At 46.8% G+C, this 20511-nt stretch overlaps 2 protein-coding genes across 2 annotated transcripts; both read right to left on the bottom strand.

Annotated features, from left to right (window-relative positions):
* Positions 1-1167: 1167 nt before the first annotated feature.
* Positions 1168-9128, bottom strand: GPATCH3 (G-patch domain containing 3). The gene is made up of 7 exons (XM_054011501.1): positions 8773-9128; positions 7323-7753; positions 6427-6601; positions 4749-4808; positions 3000-3121; positions 2465-2592; positions 1168-1541 (listed from the first exon to the last, which is right to left on the bottom strand). The coding sequence occupies exons 1-7, from the start codon at positions 9113-9115 to the stop codon at positions 1328-1330; spliced, it is 1473 nt and encodes a 490-aa protein (XP_053867476.1). The 5' UTR covers positions 9116-9128; the 3' UTR covers positions 1168-1327.
* Positions 9129-12553: 3425 nt separating this feature from the next.
* On the bottom strand, positions 12554-15710 carry NR0B2 (nuclear receptor subfamily 0 group B member 2). The gene is made up of 2 exons (XM_054012147.1): positions 14996-15710; positions 12554-13122 (listed from the first exon to the last, which is right to left on the bottom strand). Exons 1-2 carry the CDS (start codon positions 15537-15539, stop codon positions 12842-12844), a joined length of 825 nt encoding a protein of 274 aa, XP_053868122.1. The 5' UTR covers positions 15540-15710; the 3' UTR covers positions 12554-12841.
* Between the last annotated feature and the right edge of the window lie 4801 nt (positions 15711-20511).

The following is a 20511-nucleotide window of genomic DNA, read 5'->3' as shown; positions in this document are numbered from 1 at the left end:
AAAAATTAATAGGCATCAGTTCAGAGCCAGGCTGTGGAGGATGCAGACTAGGCCTCCTAGCTGAGGAGGCTCTCAGAGGTTTGTAACAAATGGAAGTTACTCTACATCCTTAAACTAATTTTAGTGGCACTGTGGGAGTAGATAATTGATCAAACTCTTTCCCAGAGGCTGTTTCTAAACCTTGTTTACAAGGGGCTCAGCCTACAGGTGGTACTTTTCTGCCATGATATTCCAGGAGTAAAGCAGTTGTCAAGACAAAGAAGAAAGTACAAGGTTTAGCAGGTGGTTTTAACAAGCACATTTGATTGAAGGAAGAGAAGCTAGAGTTGTAGCCTGGGCTAAACTAGTTAGGAGGTGATGTCTAAGTGATTTCAATGCAGGAGAGGCTAGCAATGAGCATTCTAAACACAGAGCTCATGCTAACAAATTGTAAAGGGAGAACAGAAACCTGAACTCTGCATTCCTCTCCCCACATAGTCACAGTCTACAGCTGTGACATAAACTGGCTCTGTCAACAGGCACAGGCTACAGGCTTCCTGAGCAGATCCTGCTGCTAATTAGTTCTTCATGCCGCAGTGCAAAGCCCTGAGGGGGAAGGTAGGGCATCTCTCAGTGGAGAAGCGTGTAGCCAAGTACACGTGGGTAAAAAGAGCACCAGTGCTAGTCACTGGAGAAGGGAGCAGAGCTTGAGGCGCACATCCTAGCCTGTGGTTTTACCCACTTTGTGCAGCACCTGACACACAGGAAGCACAGCTAGTCTCACTACTCCTATAGAAAAGTCTTCACTGGACTAAGTGCTGAAGATAAAATGAAGACCACCAAAAGGGTCATTTTGCCCCAGGAAGTTTTCATTTGAGTGCAGTGTAAATGCCATCGACTGAATGATGCTCTGGACCAGTAGTAAGTTTTCTAGAAGACAGTTACAGTTGTTCCTGAGAGTAAGAGATGAGCTCAAGCCTGCTTGCAGACAGTTCACCTGAAAACATCTCACTGCAGGAGCCGAAACAAAACGCACAGCAGCCTTGCTTACAGCATTAGTGTTAACACTCATTAGAAGCTTAACCTTCCCCCTGCCAAACAAACAGGATCAAAAGACCTCAGTTGGTGGCAGGAATACTGGGACCCCCTCCTCATACAGCAATTGTTAAAACAGAAAGACTTGCATGCTACAAAAGAGTCCAGAAAATATATTAACATTTTGCTTAGGATCAGACAGCAGGAGAAGTCAGCCTCCAGGTTACAAAGGAGCACAGAAGAGGCTGTTCTAATATAAAGGTTCTGCTATTGCTCTAATGAATGAATCCCAAAGTCTGTTCAGCAGCAACTCTCATGAGGCACCGGGCCTCTGGTGAGCACTCTGAGTCGCTCGGACAAATGCCATGTCCTGTCTGTACTTCATGGCAGTGGGCAGCTGGCGCCGGAGTAGCTGGTCCCCAATGTCTACAGACTGGGGCTCATCGTAGATTGTGGAGATGAGGATGGGGCCATCCCGGCGAGGTTTTTTCGGCTTGCTGAAAGTCTGCAGTTTCTCTCCATGGTACCTAGAGAGGTGTGGGCAGAGAGCAGTGTTTCAGTGCATTGTTGTTTAGGACACGAGAAATCCCACTACACTAGCCCATATTTACCAAGTGCTAATAAAAGGAAGGGCCAGGCCCCTGGTTAGAGCATGGGGACTAGGAATCACAGCTCCCAGGTCCTGTTCCTGACTGGCACCGACCTCTAGGTATAGTTTCACTAGCATGGCTCCAAAGTGAGCGAATCTCTGTTTTGCAGGCCATTAAGAGGGATGTTTGTAAAGTATCTAAGGGTCTATAAATGCAAGGAGCTCTGAAGATGCAGAGAATCTGAAGCAGTTTAGGCATAAAGCCTGAGTTGGCTGACTCAAAGCTGAAACAGAACAATTAATGTTTACTAGGTCTGCACATAGCATCTGCACACAGATCAATTGTTTCCACTCTCACTGGATCTGCAAGCAAAGGAGTACTGTAGGTACCACCCCCTGTCGGCTCTGCTGCAGCAGTTTAGTTTCCAAAACTCGGCACACCCCCATCACCAGCATCATTGATGTCATGAGCCACGTTTGTTTCAAGCTCCCCTATAAGGAAGCAAAGAAACAGTTCACAAAGCAAAAGCCAGAGCCAATACGGACAATCCATGTATTGATGGAGGACTGCCGAGTAGCAAAAAATAAGGGTCCAAGATTCAGGACTTGATCTCACTTGAGCTGCACAGCCACGAGGACAGAAGCATATTCCATTCACCTCTAGATGACAAGAGTTGAATCCTCAATACTCACATCAATGCTGCCTATAGAGACTGCTGCAGAACCCCTGGGACATCCCTCCAGTTTTGACTGCTGAGGAACATTCTTTTGTCAATTACCTACTACATTTTACCTCTTGGTATGGGGCCTTTGAGTGGCACTGTGCACAAGCAAAGAACACCAGGAGTTTGTAGCACTTACCCCAATCCTCTCTTGCACTTGGGATGCTGACCCTCATTGTCCAACGCTTCAGCCATTCCAGAGTTGCTGCTCCCTAGACCTCGCCCCTCCATCCAGCCCTGCCTCTCCAACACCTTCCTGCCAATACCCTGGAAGAGAAGAAACCACTCCATGTAAACCAGCATCAATTCTGGGAGTGAGTGGGCCAAGTTATTACACTGAGGTCAGTGACACACCAAGGGATCAAGCTTCATCAATAGCCCCTGTTGCAGAGCCTTAATAAGAGGGCTAGTCAGTCCTGGCCAAGTGTCTTCTGCAGCAGTTACATGCATTTCTAAAGCCCCCAACCTCCCCAATATGCCCCTAACTAAAACCCAGCTCCATGATACCTGCACTTTTACAGGGATTTATAAATAACTTTGAAAAGCAACCCGAAGAGAGAAAAGTTTGCGAGTTAGTCCAAGTCCTGTATTTCTCTGTCATTTCAAGACTCTACTGGCCAACTCTCACTTGCCTCCAGCCCAGACACCACGAGCAGCACATGTTCTAGCGTTACCTTGGTATATTTCTCAAAGGTCCCAATCTGTTGCCCTGAAACAGACCCATCCTCCAAACCATCCCGGAGTCTCTGTTCCAAGCGCATCTGTACTGCATCGCGGGCATCCTTATCACCTCCATCTGAGGACAAACATGGCACAGCAGAACTTATAAGGGAAAAAATAGGATATTGCAGCCATTTCCCCAGAGAACACAGTGAGCAAGGTAGCTTCCGGCAGCTTCCTTTGCCAAGTCAGGAATGTTCCAACTATGTTGGTCTCTTATTTCTCATTTAAACTAGTTTTAAAAGACAAGCTACACAGCAGCACCTTGAGAGGAAGGTGCCTGGCTCCAAATGCAGGTTTTAAAAAGTCAGATTTGAACAAGAGAATTTCATTAAAGGGTTTCAAAGACAATCTCATTTGTTTGAAGTTGGAGCATTCACTTGCAATGCTGGAAACCCAACAGCTTCATTCTATAGCAGTGGCGCTCGACCAGGGGTACGTGTACCCCTGGGGATACACAGAGGTCTTCCAAGCGGTACATCAACTCATCTGGGTATTTGCCTAGTTTTACAACAGGCTACATAAAGAGCACTAGCAAAGTCAGTACAAGCTAAAATTTCATACAATGACTTGTTTATATTGCTCTATATACACAATACACCAGGGGTTCTCAAACTGGGGGTTGGGACCCCGCAGGGGGTCACGAGGTTATTACATGGGGTGTTGTGAGCTGTCAGCCTCCATCCTAAACTCTGCTTTGCCTCCAGCATTTCTAATGGTGTTAAATATATAAAAAAGTGTTTTTAATTGATAAGGGGGGGTCATACTCAGAGGCTTGCTATGTGAAGGGGTCACCAGTACAAAAGTTTGAGAACCACTGCTATACACCAAATGTAAGTACAATATTTATATTCCAATCGATTTATTTTATAATTATATGGTTAAAAATGAAAGTCAGCAATTTTCCAGTAATAGTGTGGCTGTGACTTTATTTTTAGGTCTGATTTTGTAAGCAAGCCATTTTTAAAGTGAGGGGAAACTTGGGGGTACGCAAGACAAATCAGACTTCTGAAAGGGGTACAGTAGTCTAGAAAGATTGAGAGCCACTGTTCTATAGTACAGAAACCAAAACGGACGAGAACAGGAGTGAAGCCCGTTCGCTAGTTTGGCTGTCCCAAGCAGAATGCCTTGCTAAGTGGCCAATTATACTCAGAGTTTTACAGTTTCCTATTTCAATATTCTCAGGTGCTAATCCTGGGAAGGTTTAGCATCCTGTCTTCTAAGGACACTCAATAAGACACAGTATTAGACTTTTCAGTTCTGAACTGTTGACTAACTATGTCCCTTTATAACCCTAATCTTCAGAGTCAAGGCCTTGGAATATTATAGTTGGCAATGGCATGAGGAAAAGTCATTATGAGATTTAACATCTGCATCCCTGTAGGAGAGAGGGTAAAACAGAAGGTTTTATACAAAGCATTAAATATCGCCCTCTTACCAAACTAGAGCCACACTACAGACTTCTGTTCTAAGGTCCCTGCCTATTTGAACTCGCTATGGCTCCCAACTCCACTTTACGTTCAGATCCCTTGAGCCCTACAGGAGCCTGGTGGAGAGGCAGCCATGCTTCTTTGCATTCCTGGTTCTGGAGATGCTAGACCTTTGAGTAGGTCTCAGTTTAACTGCAGCCCCAATGGGAGTGCAATGAGTCTTGCTGTTGTGCTGTCACCACTACCTGTTCACATGGGAGACAGCTCAGATACCTTTGTCGTAGTAGATACTCATGTCCACATCCCAGTCATCTGCCGTCTGTTCGTCAAAGTCTGTCAAGAGAAAAACAATTTGTGGAATTAGACCAAGGATCCGTGTCACGGGAGCAGCTTTTCTGTCAGGAGCATAGCCCTCCATCCAGCACAGCATTTTTCCCAGCACAGTAGAATAAGTGTGTTAATAGCCATATGCAGGGTTGTTGTAGCCCTGTTGATCTGAGGATTAGAGACAAGGTGGATGAGGTCATATCTTTTATTGGACCCACCTCTGTTGGTGAGAGACAAGCTTTGGAGCTGACACAGAGCTCTTGTTCGGGTCACAAGAGCTTCTTCATACCTGACCTGAGGAAGATCTCCAAAGCTTGTCTCTCACCAACAGAGGTGGGTCCAATATTATCTCCCCCACCGTGTCTGTGTTAATATGCAACATTTGGGGGGGGTCTAAAGAAAGAGCTGCCAGGGGGATTGGGGATAGCATAATGAGCCTCGTCTCCAGTCACTGGATCAAATCCAGCCCAGATTTGTGGTGTCTGAGGGGTAAGTTTTCCCAACGGGGGTGCAGTGCTTATATCCACAGAGGAGTTTGCTCAGGGATGGTACAGTGCTCACCGATCACTATGTGGTTATACCTGCCAGGCCCACTTCTGAAAATTCAGCCCCAAGTCTTGTTACACCCTAGTGCTTCGTCTGTGGCTTATGTAATCAGAGTTAGCGCTCGGCCACGGTCCCAGGGGACACACGTTCACATCCAAAAAACACCCACCGCTGCCAGCAAGAGTGCTAGTTATCTCAGACCAAGAATTCTGAATGGACGCTGAAAACAAGCCACCCTCTCATCCCTAGCAGTCACCCTCCAGCTCAGCGAGGATGACCATTAGCAGAACATTTGGATGGGAGGAAACCTGTATTGCTTTTATCCATGCTGGAGACTATCTCCAGGGCTGCCAACATGGCCTCAACACACCAACACTAAGGGCTGGTCCACACTAACCCCCCAGTTCGAACTAAGATATGCAACTTCAGCTACGTGAATAACGTAGCTGAAGTCGAAGTATCTTAGTTCGAACTACAAGGTACTTACCGCGGGTCCATACGCGGCAGGCAGGCTCCCCCGTCGACTCTGTGTACTCCTCTCGCGGAGCAGGAGTACTGGTGTCAACGGCGAGCACTTCCGGATCGATTTATCGCGTCTAGACAAGACACGATAAGTCGATCCCAGAAGATCGATTGCTTACCGCCAAACCCGGAGGTAAGTATAGACGTACCCTAAGTTTACTGAATACTTGAAAGACTCAGGACTTTTGAAGGATACTTTGAGTGCCTGGCTCCTATAAACTCTTTAAAATATAAGATCTTCCACATAAGGTACTGTGGACCAGTTGCTGACCATGTAGATGACCAACCAGATAAAAGGAAGAAGTCCTTCCTACAAATTACACCTTCTCTCCAATCTGTTTAGAAGTTGGTCTAACTTGATTCCTATAAAACATCCCCAGGGCTTCTCCAGATTTATTGCTATAATTTGTGATCAAATCCTTTCACAGAACACTGGATTATCGGACAACTTGCAAAGGTTCACACAACTGAGCCCTTGGTAAAAGATAGTAATACTTAGATAACTATTGTGCACAAAACACCCCCCCGACCCCCAGGGCAGCATGAGCAATATCACCTCCTTGCTCTTCCTGCCAATACTGAGCATCCGTGTAGAAGACCAGCCCAGAGCCTCCCTTCTCCCACTTCAGCTCAATCTCCTCTTCATACAGCCGCTCCTCTGCACGTTCCTGAGTGGTTACATCCTCATGCAGTGCCTCATGTCGTTCCCACTCCTCGCACCTATCATCATCCTGCAAAGGAACAAGGAAAAGGGTTGACACCAATAAAGTAAGGGCACTTGCCCAGACCCAGCCTTCCCCAGCGGCCATCATTCCATCCTATCACCCACACTCCAGTTGCCCTGCTGAATAGGTTCTCTATAGAACAGAGGCATTTTGGTCAACGCGCTCTATGGTGGGCACATCACCTGCAATTTCCAATCACTGGCCTTATCAGTGCTAGTCCCCTCATTCCCGCACTGAGCAAGGCTTTTCAGAATCAATTACCAGGAGAGCTGGAGAAAGAACTTAATTCCCTCTTCCTGTCCTATCCCCATTCATACACCGTTTTATGGTTCAGGAAATGGAAGCAAACCAGCAAGGTGCGTCAAAGCAGAGGTGGGTGTTTAAAGTTCCAGCCTCCTGATCCTGTGCTCAGACCTCCATGCCAAGCCCATCAGAACGAGTGCACTGCCACCCCATAATCAGCTTGCCATGGAGAACCAGTTTGGGTTAGGGTAAAACAAGTTTTGCTATCTAAGCCAACATGAAATACCACCAAAAGCCTCATAGCCAGAGCTTAGCATATACAGATAAGTGCATATTCATGCTTTATCATGCAATTCTCAGATACAAGATAGTATGATACTGTTACACAGGTAGATATCAGCACCCCAGGGAGCAGCAGCATTCCCTCCCTGTGGTTTACAGGTATATGGTTAGTCTTGCAAGTTGACAGGAGAAAGCCACTTACATCATCTGAGTGAGACTCTTCTGCTTCCTCCTTTCCTGGTCCTTCCCAGTCTTCCTCATCACTAGTTTGAGTCATCCCAGTTCTTGCCGGGGGGCCCTTTTCCATTGTGATCTCCTCCCCTGTGTCTGTATAAACCAGGTCTTCTTGTTCAACAGTCTCAGTGTCCCAATATTTAAAGGGCACATTCCCATACCTGCGAGAGGATCCTGTCTTGGGAAATCGTAGCTGCAGTTTCTTAATAACTCGGGGAGGCAGCCTGCAGGCCTTGATCAGCTCCAGGAAGACTCTCAGAGGGGTTCCCACATTCCCATGGGGCATAAACACAGGGGGGTTCAGTTCCGGCAGCCACTTTAAGTCTGCCTGGGTAAATGTTTCACTCTGGGTCTTATTATGAAGCTCCTTCTTGGTTTTATACTGGAACATGCCCAAACCTAAGAGAAATAAATAATAGATTGAGACAGAATCACAGATTTGATAAAGAGCGCAGTTTCACCAAGCCACTCTGAGATAGAAGGCAGACTGAGAAAGGGAGCCCATGATACAGATTTTACCAAAGAGTTGCATGAGATTATATGTCAGAGGGCTGTTCTAGTTTGAAAAATCAAGCTATGAAAATGTTGACGGAGAATTTCATCAGCCATTTGTTTCAAGCCTTTATAAGTCCATATCCATTGTAAGGTAGCATTGCTTTCTGCAGCAGGCAAGACAGAGTTGTTTCTGGTCTTCAGCTACTCAAGGCATAATCAATATATCATATTTTGAAGGGTGCAATTGCTTTTGTGAAGTGATCTACTTCTGGAACCGGCAAGCCCAATTATACCAGGTATCTACAGTTAAGAGCTCTCGTCTGCCAGATGAGCTTTCATACTTTGCAGCCAGAACACATGCTAGCTGTATTTACACATAACAAACCTGAAGTGCTTCCCCCCAGAAAAACACTTAACCCAACCAAGTTACGTAGAGACTACTTTTTGCCGCTGGCTGGCGGGTGAATTTTGCAGCTGCAGCTCAGTAAAACTTCTGTCCTACTTCTACCCATTTTACTTCCCACTGATATCTTTGTTGTGAACACCATCCTTCCAGCCGACAAAGAACTGGATAGAACCCCTTGAGCTTCACAAGGAAGATCGCTGGCCATTCAGAGGGGAGAAACAGTGGGCTACATAAACAATTTCCCCCAGGGGTTGAACCCACCACCTCTAAGCCACCCAGGCTCCTGCAAGCCTAGGAAGTAAACTACTTTCGGGGGGGGGGGGGGAAAGAGGAGGAATGTAAGAAGGTAGAGGGGACCTTGTAGCTGCTTCCTCTTCCATCAGTAGAAGCCACTACTTCACAGACTCTCCCCTGTTATCATTAGCAACCCCTCCCTGCTCACACCGCCCCCAAACACCCCCCGTCCCTACTGTCCTTTCAAGCCATCTCCTCCCCACTATGTCACCCCGCCCCGTACCTGTGTCCGGGGAGACTCGGACCCTGCGGATCACGCAGCGGCCGGGCAGCCCGTCGCCCTGGGCATCCAGCCAGCGCTTGCCCGAGTACATGCGGACCAGCCGGCGGGCCTGGCCGGGCCGCACCGCTACCAGGCAGCAGCAAGTGGCCGGGCCCGGGCCCTGCCCCGGGGGCCCGCTGCGCTCGGGCCGGTGCCGGTAGTGGAAGCAGAGGAAGCCGCCGGCCTCGGCGAACTGGCTGAAGTAGGAGCGGAGCTGGGCGGAGCGGAGCTCGGCCGGGATGCGGCTCACCAGGCAGTAGCGGGCAGGGCCCCAGCCGGGCTCGGAGCTCCCGGGCGACGCCATCTTCAACCCTCTGGGCCGCGGTCACGTGAGCAGCGCCGGGGGTGGTCGACGCAGACAGGAATCTCGCGAGATTGAGTGGCGACGTCACTAGAAGGGGCGACGTCATCCTATGGCAAGGGGGCAGGGATAGGGATTCATGTCCCCTGGCGCACATTGATGATGTCACAACAGTGGCACAGCTGGGTGCCAGGGTGACCACACAGATGGGTGACCCAATGGCCCAGGGGTATGACCTCAGCCTCCCTTTAGGAATGTGCCCCAGCATTGCCCAGGCACACAGTGACAGGGCACGGCCCAGCACATGACCATCACATCGTTACGGGAGCCCTGGGGGCCTAGAACATCGTGTTTTTAGGATCTGTGCGTGTGTCTCAGTCACCGTGTTTCCAACACTGGTGATTCTAATCGCAAGACTCATGGTAATTGGTGTTTTTCTTAAAGCCCCAGCGCCTGGAGTCATGTGAGGCTGTCAGCTTTCTTGAGACAAAAAGCAAAGCAACTAGCCCTTGTGGTTGCAGAAAAAAGCTTGACAGCATGACCTGGGTGCAACCCAAAGCTTAAAAACACAAGTCAATAAAAAGGACCCACATGGATTATTTTAAAATCTTGTATTTAAGCTGATCTCATGACTTTGGGGTCATGACTCATTTTTTCAAAAGCTTGAGGTTGGCAGTACTGGGAGCTGCAAGTAAAGAAAAAATGACCAGACAAAACAGGGAGCAACCCAGAAACGGAGCCCTGTGGCAACCCCTGTTGTGAACACACAGCAGAGGGTGCGGATGCTTTTTTAGAACTGTGACAAAATGGGCTCTGTATTAGCAGGTGTTTCTGTGGTAATGACATTGTTTATTATGTCCTATGCCAGTGGTTTTCAACCTGTGGTCTGCGGACTCTCAGGGGTCTGCAGACCATGTCTAAGGGGTCCGTGAAAGGGTGTCATTACCATAGAACAGTGGCTTTCCACCTGTGGTACATGGACCCCTGGACGTCTCCAGACTATGTCTACAGTTTCCAAAGTGATCTGCACCTCCTTTTGAAATTTTTTAGGGGTCTGCAAATGAAAAAAGCTTGAAAACCACTGACCTATGCTATACCTCAAGCATTCATCATTTCCTTACATGCTCAATAAAATAATAATAAAACAACCATCTGACGACTGGTGTGGACTGTGTGAAATCACTTAATGGGTCTCAGCTCAGTTCCCAGTGGAACGTGGCCACAACACTAAGCCACCAGCACAACTGGCACAAATTGGCCCAGTTAATTGGCAAGCTCCGCAGAGAGGCCAAAGAATGAATGGACCTGGAGCCTGAACTTTATTTTCACCGCTAATGCCTAGGGGCTAAATTTTGAGGTGTGTCTATGTTGCAACAAACACCTTTTTCTAGACCCACCCACATTATGTTACACCAACTAAGGCTCCCTGAGACTAATACCCACTTACACCCAACTCTTCCACATCAGTTCTGAACCTGGCCCACAGTATACAGGCCATGTCTATACTACAGCTGCTACATCGGCACAGCTAGGGCACGGGAGCAGCGTGTCTGTAGCGCCATAGCGTAGATGCTTCCTACATAGAGGGAAAGGGTATTTCAGTCCATGTAGGTAATCCATCTTTCCGAGAGGCAGGAGCTAGGTCAAGAGAAGAATCCTTCTGTCAACATAGGTAGACCTTACCCCGACGTAGGCACGGCTAACTATGGGGCTTAGGGCACAATGTTTTTCAATTCCTGTGCAAAGTAACTAGGTCGACCTAAGTTTTAAGTGTAGACCAGGCTAAGGGAGTCTAGTGTTGCAGCTGCGTCACTATAGCATTTCTAACGTAAACACCCTCAGTGAGTGTCAGGGAGTCTCGTTTACATATCATTTCTGAATCTGGCCCAATGCCTTCAGGGTGGGACTGAGGTACGGCTGGTGAAGGGAAGCGCCGTAGGGGAACGTTGCATGTTCTGCTGCCTGTGATGTTCCTGTTCAGTCTCCATGGCTATTAAGCAGACACCTTTCCTCAGCAATGTTTATGTACAACATTAATTTTGTTTTACAGTTTAAGATGACAAATGCTGTCAAGATAGGATGCATTTTTGAGGGGATTTTCTGGAGACTGTGCCTCATCCCATTCAAATCATCTTTGGGTTCTCAAACCTGTGGCAGGCTTTCCTAAGTTTCAGTAAAATGCAACATGCATCAATGTAGACACTTTCCAAAACAGAACCACCATTTTCCAAAATGTAATACATTTTATTAAAAAAAAAATAATTTACTGCACTTTATATACAAATCACAGACTAACATCCACGCACAAAACACTGACCTCTGAACTCTGTACAAAGGCTGTTTTCTTTGTGTAGATCAGTACCTAGTATGGAGGAATGGGAGCAACCAGTCAGTAGTCTAGGAAGCAGCCGCTCAGCTGCAGAATCTGCAGGTCTGTGCAACCACTACAGCTCCTTCTCTATAGCGTGTACCATCTAGGTAATATCACTCACTGTTACACAAATGGACTTAAGCTCACCAGCCCTATCTGTTCTTAATATCACTGCAAACACCTTCATAACATTTAGCTAAAATGCAGCTCTTAATCACTTGAGCTCATACATTAACTAAGGGGTATTACATTCCGCCACCCTAACATTAGTGGTACAAACATTAAGTGGAACATTACTCAGAGTAGTCCCATTTTCTTCCACGTCTACTCAATTTGAGTAAGAGTGGCAAAATGTGGCTCTCTGTGAACTCTTTTAGCTTTAATACTGTCTGGCCCTTGCCCTGTCCGTGTTTGAAACAGGGATAGATGTTTTATGGCTACTTCTCTAAGATTCCAAGGCACTTAGTTAACCAGTCACCCAATACACACACACAGGTACTATATAAGGGCCTGATTCCACAATACTTGTTATCACTCATATGAGTGATTCCATTCACTCTCAGTACTGCTCAGCGTGATTAGAGTTTGCGGAATTAGGCCCTTGTGTATGGATCGACTGAGAAGGTGAAATCCTGGCCTCACTGAAATCAATGGCAGAGCTCCCATAGACTTCAGTGGGGCTGAGATTTGACCCTGACTCACAAAATGTGGATCATGCTCTAATCCAATGCGTTGTGTATTGCAGGCCTGTTTTCAGAGTGCCGAGTACCCACTGAATCCATTGAGCACGGCAGGCAGAGTGAGTGCTGAACACATCTAAAAATCAGGTTGTGTGTGTGTGTGTGTGTAACAGAGGCTTTCTATGGCAATTTTATCCTTTAAAACAGTAAGACTCCATTTGGTTCAAAGCCCTGGTTTCAATCCCCTTCTTTCTCAGATAAGTGCTTCTCTGACCTGAATATTCCCAGGGAAAATGTCAGCCCAGAGGATTATTTTGTATGGAATGTTTAAGGACATTGGCCATGCTTTTTTCATGTTACTGTGCAGTGAAATAGTAACGTCACACATACTTCAGAAACGACTTGGCTTTATGAGTTCAGTATGTACAGGGGCTGATGTCTGCTGTAAACAAATGCTAAATAAGAATTACATTCTTAAATGTTTTGTGCCTTAGTTGAGATTTTCAACCGCTCAAGCTGTTGCCTGAGCCCAACTGAAATACAAACACAATCCAGGTGTCTGCAAGTCCACAGTATCTTTCCCACTAAATCCCCATTACCAGATTAACGTTACTGTCCCTTGAAACTCAGCTCAATGCTCAGGAGGTGCCTGTGAGAGTGGCCGCTGAATCTGATCTCTCAGGAGGCTATGTGTGATGAAAGAGTCAGTTGCCTGCAGGTTATTTCATACAGCATTTCAGTGATCACCTCAATAATGTCTGCATTGCCAATGATCGGTCGAAAGAAGAGGTCTGTGATAAGTGCAGGAGGAATGGACCGCAAGGTGGAAGCAATCAGCAAGATGCGGGCAAAGCGGCCCTGGTCCTCTGGGTGGAGGGGCACTAGGACTTCTCGGAGCGCTCTCTGTGCTTCCCGTTGGAGGCTCTCGATGTACAAAGAGGCCCTGAGACCTGGGACATCTATGAAGAGAGAAACAAGAGGAAATACAAATGAAAGTTAGGCTCTGCTTCCCAAACTAAGTCCCAGTCCCAGTTTCTTACCATGCATGTGCCTCTGCTGAAGGCTTGTTAGGCACTATTGCTAGCGATTCACAATCAAATCCGATTTCTTTCTACTGCACAGGCAGGCAGAGGCACAGGCAGGCACACAGAGAAATATACATGCCTCCTTAGCATGTATACATACCTTCCATAGCACCAAGGGAGTCTAAAGTACTTCAAAAAGAACGAAGAGTACTTGTGGCACCTTAGAGACTAACAAATTTATTTGAGCATAAGCTTCCGTGGGCTAAAACCCACTTCATCAGATGCATGCAGTGGAAAATACAGTAGGAAGATAGATATACACAGCGAACATGAAAAAATGGGTGTTGCCATACCAACTATAATGAGAGTAATCAATTAAGGTGGGCTATAATCAGCAGGAGAAAAAAAAACGTTTGTAGTGATAATTAGGATGGCCCATTTCCAACAGTTGACAAGAAGGTGTGAGTAACAGTGGGGGGGGGGAAATTAGCAGGGGGAAATAGTTTTTACTTTGTGTAATGAGGATTTTCATAAATTCTCTATCCCTTGGTCTAACACCAGTGCAGCTCCGCTGGCCCTAGCAAAAGTGGGAATGCTGCTGTAGAATGGCTGCCAACATTTTTACCGTCATGTTCTCTACAGCTGCTCTGAGAAGAGATAGATGATGCACTTGTAAAATAGCTGGCAATAGGCTTACACTACTGCTCCCACCTCTGCTAATATTGGTGCTACAAGGGGAGACTTCCCTAACATTGTCATTGTGAGGCCAGAGAGGTTAAGTGACTTGTCCGAGATCACACAGATCTCCTGAGCGTGTCAGTTGCTTTAACCACAAGGCCATCCTTCCTAGAATCCTAAAACACCTGGGATAGCTCAGTGGCCTGCTAAACCCAGGGTTGAGAGTTCAATCCTTGAGGGGGGCATTTAGGGAACTGGGGCAAAAATCTGGGGATTGGTCCTGCTTTGAGCAGGGGGTTGGACTAGATGACCTCCTGAGGTCCCTTCCAACCCTGATATTCTGTGATACCTCTGTGAATGACCCATCCACTCCCAGTCTTTATTCAAGCCTAATTTAATGGTGTCTAGTTTGCAAATTAATTCCAATTCTGCAGTTTCTCGTTGGAGTCTGTTTTTGAATTTTTGTTGTTGGAATATTGTAACCTTGAGGTCACTAACTCATACATGCAGCACCACTGATATGCAGCCACGTCTGGGGTGGAGAGCACCGGTTCTTTAATAGTGTGTAACACAACAAGGGTGGCGAAATATTGATCAATGAAGCCAGGGCAAACCCCAGCTCTAGCAAAACATGCCCTAAAATCCTGTTGTCCCTGAAGGATATGCAAGAACTCCATTTTAAAGTCTTATTTAAAATATTCCCTTCCCTCTTCACCCACAGTAAACTGCATAGGACTCAGTTTATCTGCCTCGGAAAAATGAAGAACTGAATCAACCCTGTTAGGATTTGAGAGACTGCAAATCTAATGAGCCATCCCGATCAGCATAGTTGGCTCCGAGATCTATGAGTTAAAGCAGGTGACTGAGTGGAGAAAGTCACTTACAGCCTGAATTCCAGAAGTCAATGGGAGCTGGAGATGCTCAGCACCTCTGAAAATTAGCCCCTAAAATGCTCTGTGCCTCAGTTTGCCTGTCTGTAAAATGGGGATATTCCTTCCAGCTTATAAAGTGATTTGAGCTCCCTGGATGGATGGACAGACAGATAGATAGATACTCATTGCTAGATGCTATTGTGTGCCATGCCTTCTCTCCCTGCCGATGGAAAGGTGTGTGAGGATAAGGCACTCACCAGGGTTAAAGAGAATGGCTCCTTTCAGATAAGCATACTCCTTAGGGCTCAGGTCCAGGCTCCAGAATGTGTTCAGGCAGCACTGCAGCCGCTGCACCCCGGCTAGGGTGGGCTGTGTCCTCTCAGGCTCCTGTCTCTTACTCTGGCCATCGAGGAGAATCCTCTTGAGCATGCTAGGGGCTGGGGTTTCCGTCACCTCGAATGTCACCATCTCCTGAACCAGCCCCAGAATGAAGAGGGGAGCCCAGCAGCTGTCCAGAAGCAGCAGCTGGTCTCCCCGGGGCAGCAGCTGGAAGGAGGGCAGGTTCTTCATGAAGCTGACCGTTTTCACAAGGACATCGGAGGCTGCCTGGCAGGTGACCTGAGGTGTTTGGAGGCAGACGGTGCGACGCTTCTGGCACAGGCAGCGCTTCTGGGATGGGCTATGGCTGCCCCATTTGTGGTTCAGGTTCTGGCTCAGGAGGGTATAGAGGATGGCGTTTCGATTCTCCTCACTGTGGCACTGGCATCTCTCACAGTCCAGGTCCATGCTGCACGTCGTCATTGCTGAGCCTGGCAAGCGGATCCCGTCAGGTCCCAAGGATGAAACTCTCGTGCACCTGGCCGGATGGATCTGTGAGCACGACTGGTCCCTTGCAAATGCTGCTGTATCAGTCAAAGCTCTCTGACTGCAGCCTGCTTCTCCCAGCTCAGTAGCCCCTCTCACCTCCTTGGCTGTTATTCCTGGCTCTATTTATAAGGCTCTGTGATGAGTGAAACACCCCCTTAGCAGCCTTGACCTCTCTCTGACTGAGCAGCATTCATTGAAAAACAACTCAACCCTGGACTGATTGGCTAGGGAAGTGGGGCCTCCACGTGGTGCCGATAAGCGTTTTCTCAATGAAAGTGCCAGTTGGGGCCAGGAGGATGGGACAGGATCGGGATGGCAGATTGAGTGGCCTTCTTATCTGGATTACCCAAACAGTATAAATAAAGTCATTAACCTAGCCCGTACCATGGCACCAAGGCCCCAGGTGTGTAATCAGGCAATCCTATATGACAGGTGTCATTGCCAAAGAGTTCACACACACACACACACAGCCCTTGTCTGGAGCAAGAGACCAGTAGCAAAACAGCCTGTAAACTCTGGCCTTGGAAAGAGCAACCTGGAAGTCATTTTATCAGCAGGTTGTTTGTTTAACCTTGTTGACAACAGGCTGCCGTTGTTGCAGATAAAGAAAAGCAACCCAACGAACTGCAAAGGGCATCTCTCGTACTTAGAGGAAGGCTGGGGCCTAAGGTATCTTGTGTATTTCAGGGAGGGGGGAAATACTGGGGAGTATGAGGGTCTTTTTACTTTCTGTCTTGATTTCCCAGGAGATTTCATCAGTTTATAGACAGAAATTGTGTTAGACACAGGTTAGATACATGGATGTGTATGTCCTCACATTTCAAGGAGTGCCATGACTCAGAGGAATTTCTAGAGCAGGAAGAAGTCACTTAGTTGAAACCCCTCCGCATCCAGGATCCTGAAGCCCAATCCTAAAGAACATGAAGGAAGGAAGAGCCATGCTATGTAGTTCTTTGCCTTAGTGAGTGGGAGGGAAGAAGCTGGGAAAGCTAGGTGGGAATACAGAGGGGGACCTAATGGAGTGAAGAAAGAGGTAGGTGACATGTTTACAAGGGAGAAGAAGACACCCGTTTACCCAGTGCAGGGCAGAGTGGAACTTTTTGTCACTAGAGGTGCCCAGTGGAGATCACCAAACTATGAAAAGTCTTAGGAAAATAATGACTACTGGACCCCTTCTCCCAATGATAAACGGTGTAATTTTCATAATGTTAATAGGTTCATTTAGACAGGTTGAGTCACAGGCATGTATCCACCAGACCAGCATTGTAAGTAGTAAAGGGCTGATTTGAGCTCTCACTGATTTACTCTCTGCATGAAATTAGAATAAAATAAGATCAGCACTTCTGTCCCCAGATGTCTTGCTACATGATCAGTGCCAGAATCCACATATCTCAGTGTGGAATTAAAACCAGGATAAGAGAGCTAGAGGAAGGTCTGGGTTACATATGAGCTATTATGATCAGATTAGGCAGAACTGAAGAGAAAGCCATCTAAGATGGCATATCATTGGAGACAGGGCTGCAAACCTGCCTAATAAGATGCTCTGTGATCAGAATTAGCATTTAGCAAAAGAAAGGAAAATGGACTGCTCTTTCAGGAGTCCTGCATCCCAGGCAAGCTCTATAACTCTCTACCTCTAGCAGCAGGATCAGAGGGGAGGTGTCATGCTGTCTAGAGTGCTTCATGGCTGTGAGTGCCAACCTCAGGGCAGACTGTCAAAAAGCAGACAAACACCCCAAAGCGGTTGTATGTTCTATAATTAAATGTCACCAACTCAGTAACAAATGTGAACTCCTGAAGCACTATAACAGTCTTACTATGGAGTCCCAGACAGTCCCCTTGGACATGCCAGTCTATCTTGCCACCCAGGCAAGCTGGACTGAGTGATAGATGGTTGCCATACACCAAAGATCACAAAAGATTCAGGTTGTTTCCAGTCCCAAGAGACCAGTCACTTACCCCAGGTCAATTTGTACTTCAGATTTTACACCAAAGATAACACTTGTAGCCAATCCTATAGTAAACTAAGGATTCATTAACTAGGAAAAAGAAATAAAAGTTATTTGCAGGTTAAAGCAGGCAACATATATACAGAAATGAGTTACAGTCTATGGTTTCAAAAGGTGACAGAGATGTAGTAATCCTGTCAGCACCAAATGTCGTTTAGGGCTAACCCAAGTTGACCCTGAGGATCTCTGCTAATTTCCTAGCTCCAGCCCTTTGAGAGTCCAAACAGCAAAGAGATGACGAATTTTCATGCCAGCTATCTATATTTCCTTCCATAATCCGAGATGATGAGATGAGCTTCCTTGCACATAGTGTGGGAGGACCATTAATCCAGTCTTTGTATCGTGATGTTTCACAATGGTCCACTTAGTTTTGATAGCCCTTCTTGATGGGCGGGGGAACCACGCCTCCTGCTGGGTCCACAAATTCAGAGCAACATTTTACAGCTATAAAGCAAAACTGACATATTACCTTATAGAACGGGATACAGACATTTCAAGTAAGATTAATGCATACAGCAACTTACAAGCATTTTATAGAAACTAAACACGTCTTTACAAGTCTAACACCTATCTTGAATAATACTAACATACAGGTGAGCTAGTTTGATTTCCTTCCAGCTATCTATTTGTCAGTGCTCAGCTGACATCTTCAGCCTTGGCAAAAGCTGGCACCTGATCTACCAGCGTCACAGGAGGAAATAACTTAATGGCAGAACCTCTCACCTTCTCCTGCAGTGGGACTCAGACACCATGAGGGTGAGCACGTTATAAGAACCTGGACAGAGAGAGGTTAGTTAGATTCACTGTTTTGAATTATGCAGAATTCCCACTGAAGTCAGTAGGTCTTTGTCCGAGTTAGGATTGTGGCATTTTATATAATATAAATAAATAAATACATACATACAGGACACTGGGCCACCTTTGCAAAATGTGCCATAGAACTGTTAGTGAACACAAATGGTCAGGACCTCAGTTTTACATTTTGTCCTAAAGATGGCACTTCCAGCAGCACAAGACCTCCTAATACCATACTGGAGCTTTAGTTCAGAACTGCTTCAGAAGGAAGAGCTCCATCTTCTGAATCACAATCACCACTAAGAATCCCGAATTTCACATTACTCCACATCATCTCCAAGTAGCCCTAACGTAGATATTTTCTCTTCAATATGATACATACATGCTGCTTAATTTTTTCAGCCCTGGATTTAGCAGGTCGAATAGCAATGGATTTGGGAGTGAAAATATAAGAACCTACTTAACCAACTACTATTTCTGCTTTTCTCTCCCCTCCAAAATCTGAGCAACCAACAAGATGAGGAAACACAAACTTCACCCAAAGGAGTACCTCCACATTTCCAAACTTCTCCTAATCTTTATTTGAACTGCTCTTACAGCATATTATTGGATGTCATTTTTACAGCAGTTTTCATGCTGAAGGCTCCCACAGCAGTGGATAGTCAGCACATATCGTATTCAACAGTGAGTGGAATGGAGATTTTGGCCAAGGGCAGTGAGACAAATCCACAGTTCTTACCAAAAGTGCAACCTGAAAGGGCCTTATGACCAGATTTTCAGAGGGGCTGAGCACTCAGTGAAGTCAAGGGGAGCACCTCTGAAAATCAGCCCACTGGATTTTGAAGATCTTGTCTGAAAAACCCACGTGCAGCAAACTGCATGGAAATACATTTAACTTCTTCTTCTGAAGAAAGGGCTGAATGGAGCCTAATTCTTAGTACCTGCAGTTCCAAGGAATCCCAATATTTCAAAATTGATGCTTAGACCATTAAACAAACATCTCCTCAAGATAGCCTCTTTGTACCACTAACTTCGGAAAGCAGGAGATCTCTCTGAAGCAGAGCAGAGTGAAAACGGGGTGCTTTGTTTTGATCAGATGTATTGCACTCAGAACAAACTGACCTGGCATTTATCTCTTGTTCCACCCCACCGTTTTGCACAGCTCTAAAAAGAGCCCATATTTTGCCTTCCCATTCCAGCACACAAGAAAAGGGGAAATTGATAAATTCACACTGTGGTCAAAAAGACCCAAGCTGTTTAATCACAAAATTGTGTTGGCTCCTCAGCACCAAGCAGAGCAACCCAGAAAGGGTGAAAACAGAGAGAAACTGGTCCATATAAAGTGTGACACATCGGGTGCTGCTTAAGAGAATGATCCATCTTTCCAGCCTCAGTCATGAAATTGGTCAGGGCTACTCATAGCAGCATGGCAAGGGTTAGGAGCCATTTCCTCTTGTGACTATAGCAATATCTTCATTTCTCTACAGCAGCCTGTTTGACCATTGAAGCGGGTGCATCAGCTGGGACCTGTGTTTGCTGCTCCTGGTGTTTTTCATTGTGATTAGAGACGGGAACACGTTACTTCCTTCCGTCAGCGCGCAAGCTTGTCATCAGCAATCTGGCTGCCCTCAAGCAACAGAGAGCGGTCTTCCTTGGTTTTGTTTGGATGCCCTTGGTTCCACGCGTGAGGCTGACCTACTCTTTGAAGCAGTCTGAGAAGCCCTGGTTTAAACTTTCCCTCACAGCGTTTGCAACCCAGACAGCAAGGCCGCCTGGCGTGCGAGGAGAGAAAAAGGAAATGAGCTCCTCCAATCACTACCCAAGTGGAATGAGCAGAAAGTGCGGTGCTCTCCCCCCACCGCCCTCCCAGGGTAGACAGGATCCCCCATGACTCCCTCCCACTGCCAGGAACATAGATTCCATAACCTTTCCCTTTTGATCACCAAGGCACATGACTCCCCCCCTTTGACCCCATCACAGGCATCTGGCACCATCTCTCCCTTTGACCCTAATACAGGAGCCGCCCCCGCTCCCCGGACACCCCAGGGCTCCCACCCCAAAACTAGGACCCTTTACTCCCATCATGCCCCTATAGCCCCTGA

This window comes from Malaclemys terrapin, chromosome 22 (genome assembly GCF_027887155.1).
Source record: "Malaclemys terrapin pileata isolate rMalTer1 chromosome 22, rMalTer1.hap1, whole genome shotgun sequence".
In the NCBI taxonomy this organism is placed as follows: domain Eukaryota; kingdom Metazoa; phylum Chordata; order Testudines; family Emydidae; genus Malaclemys; species Malaclemys terrapin.
The sequence above is the reverse complement of the archived record's forward strand: the minus strand, read 5'-3'. Positions and strand labels throughout refer to the sequence as shown.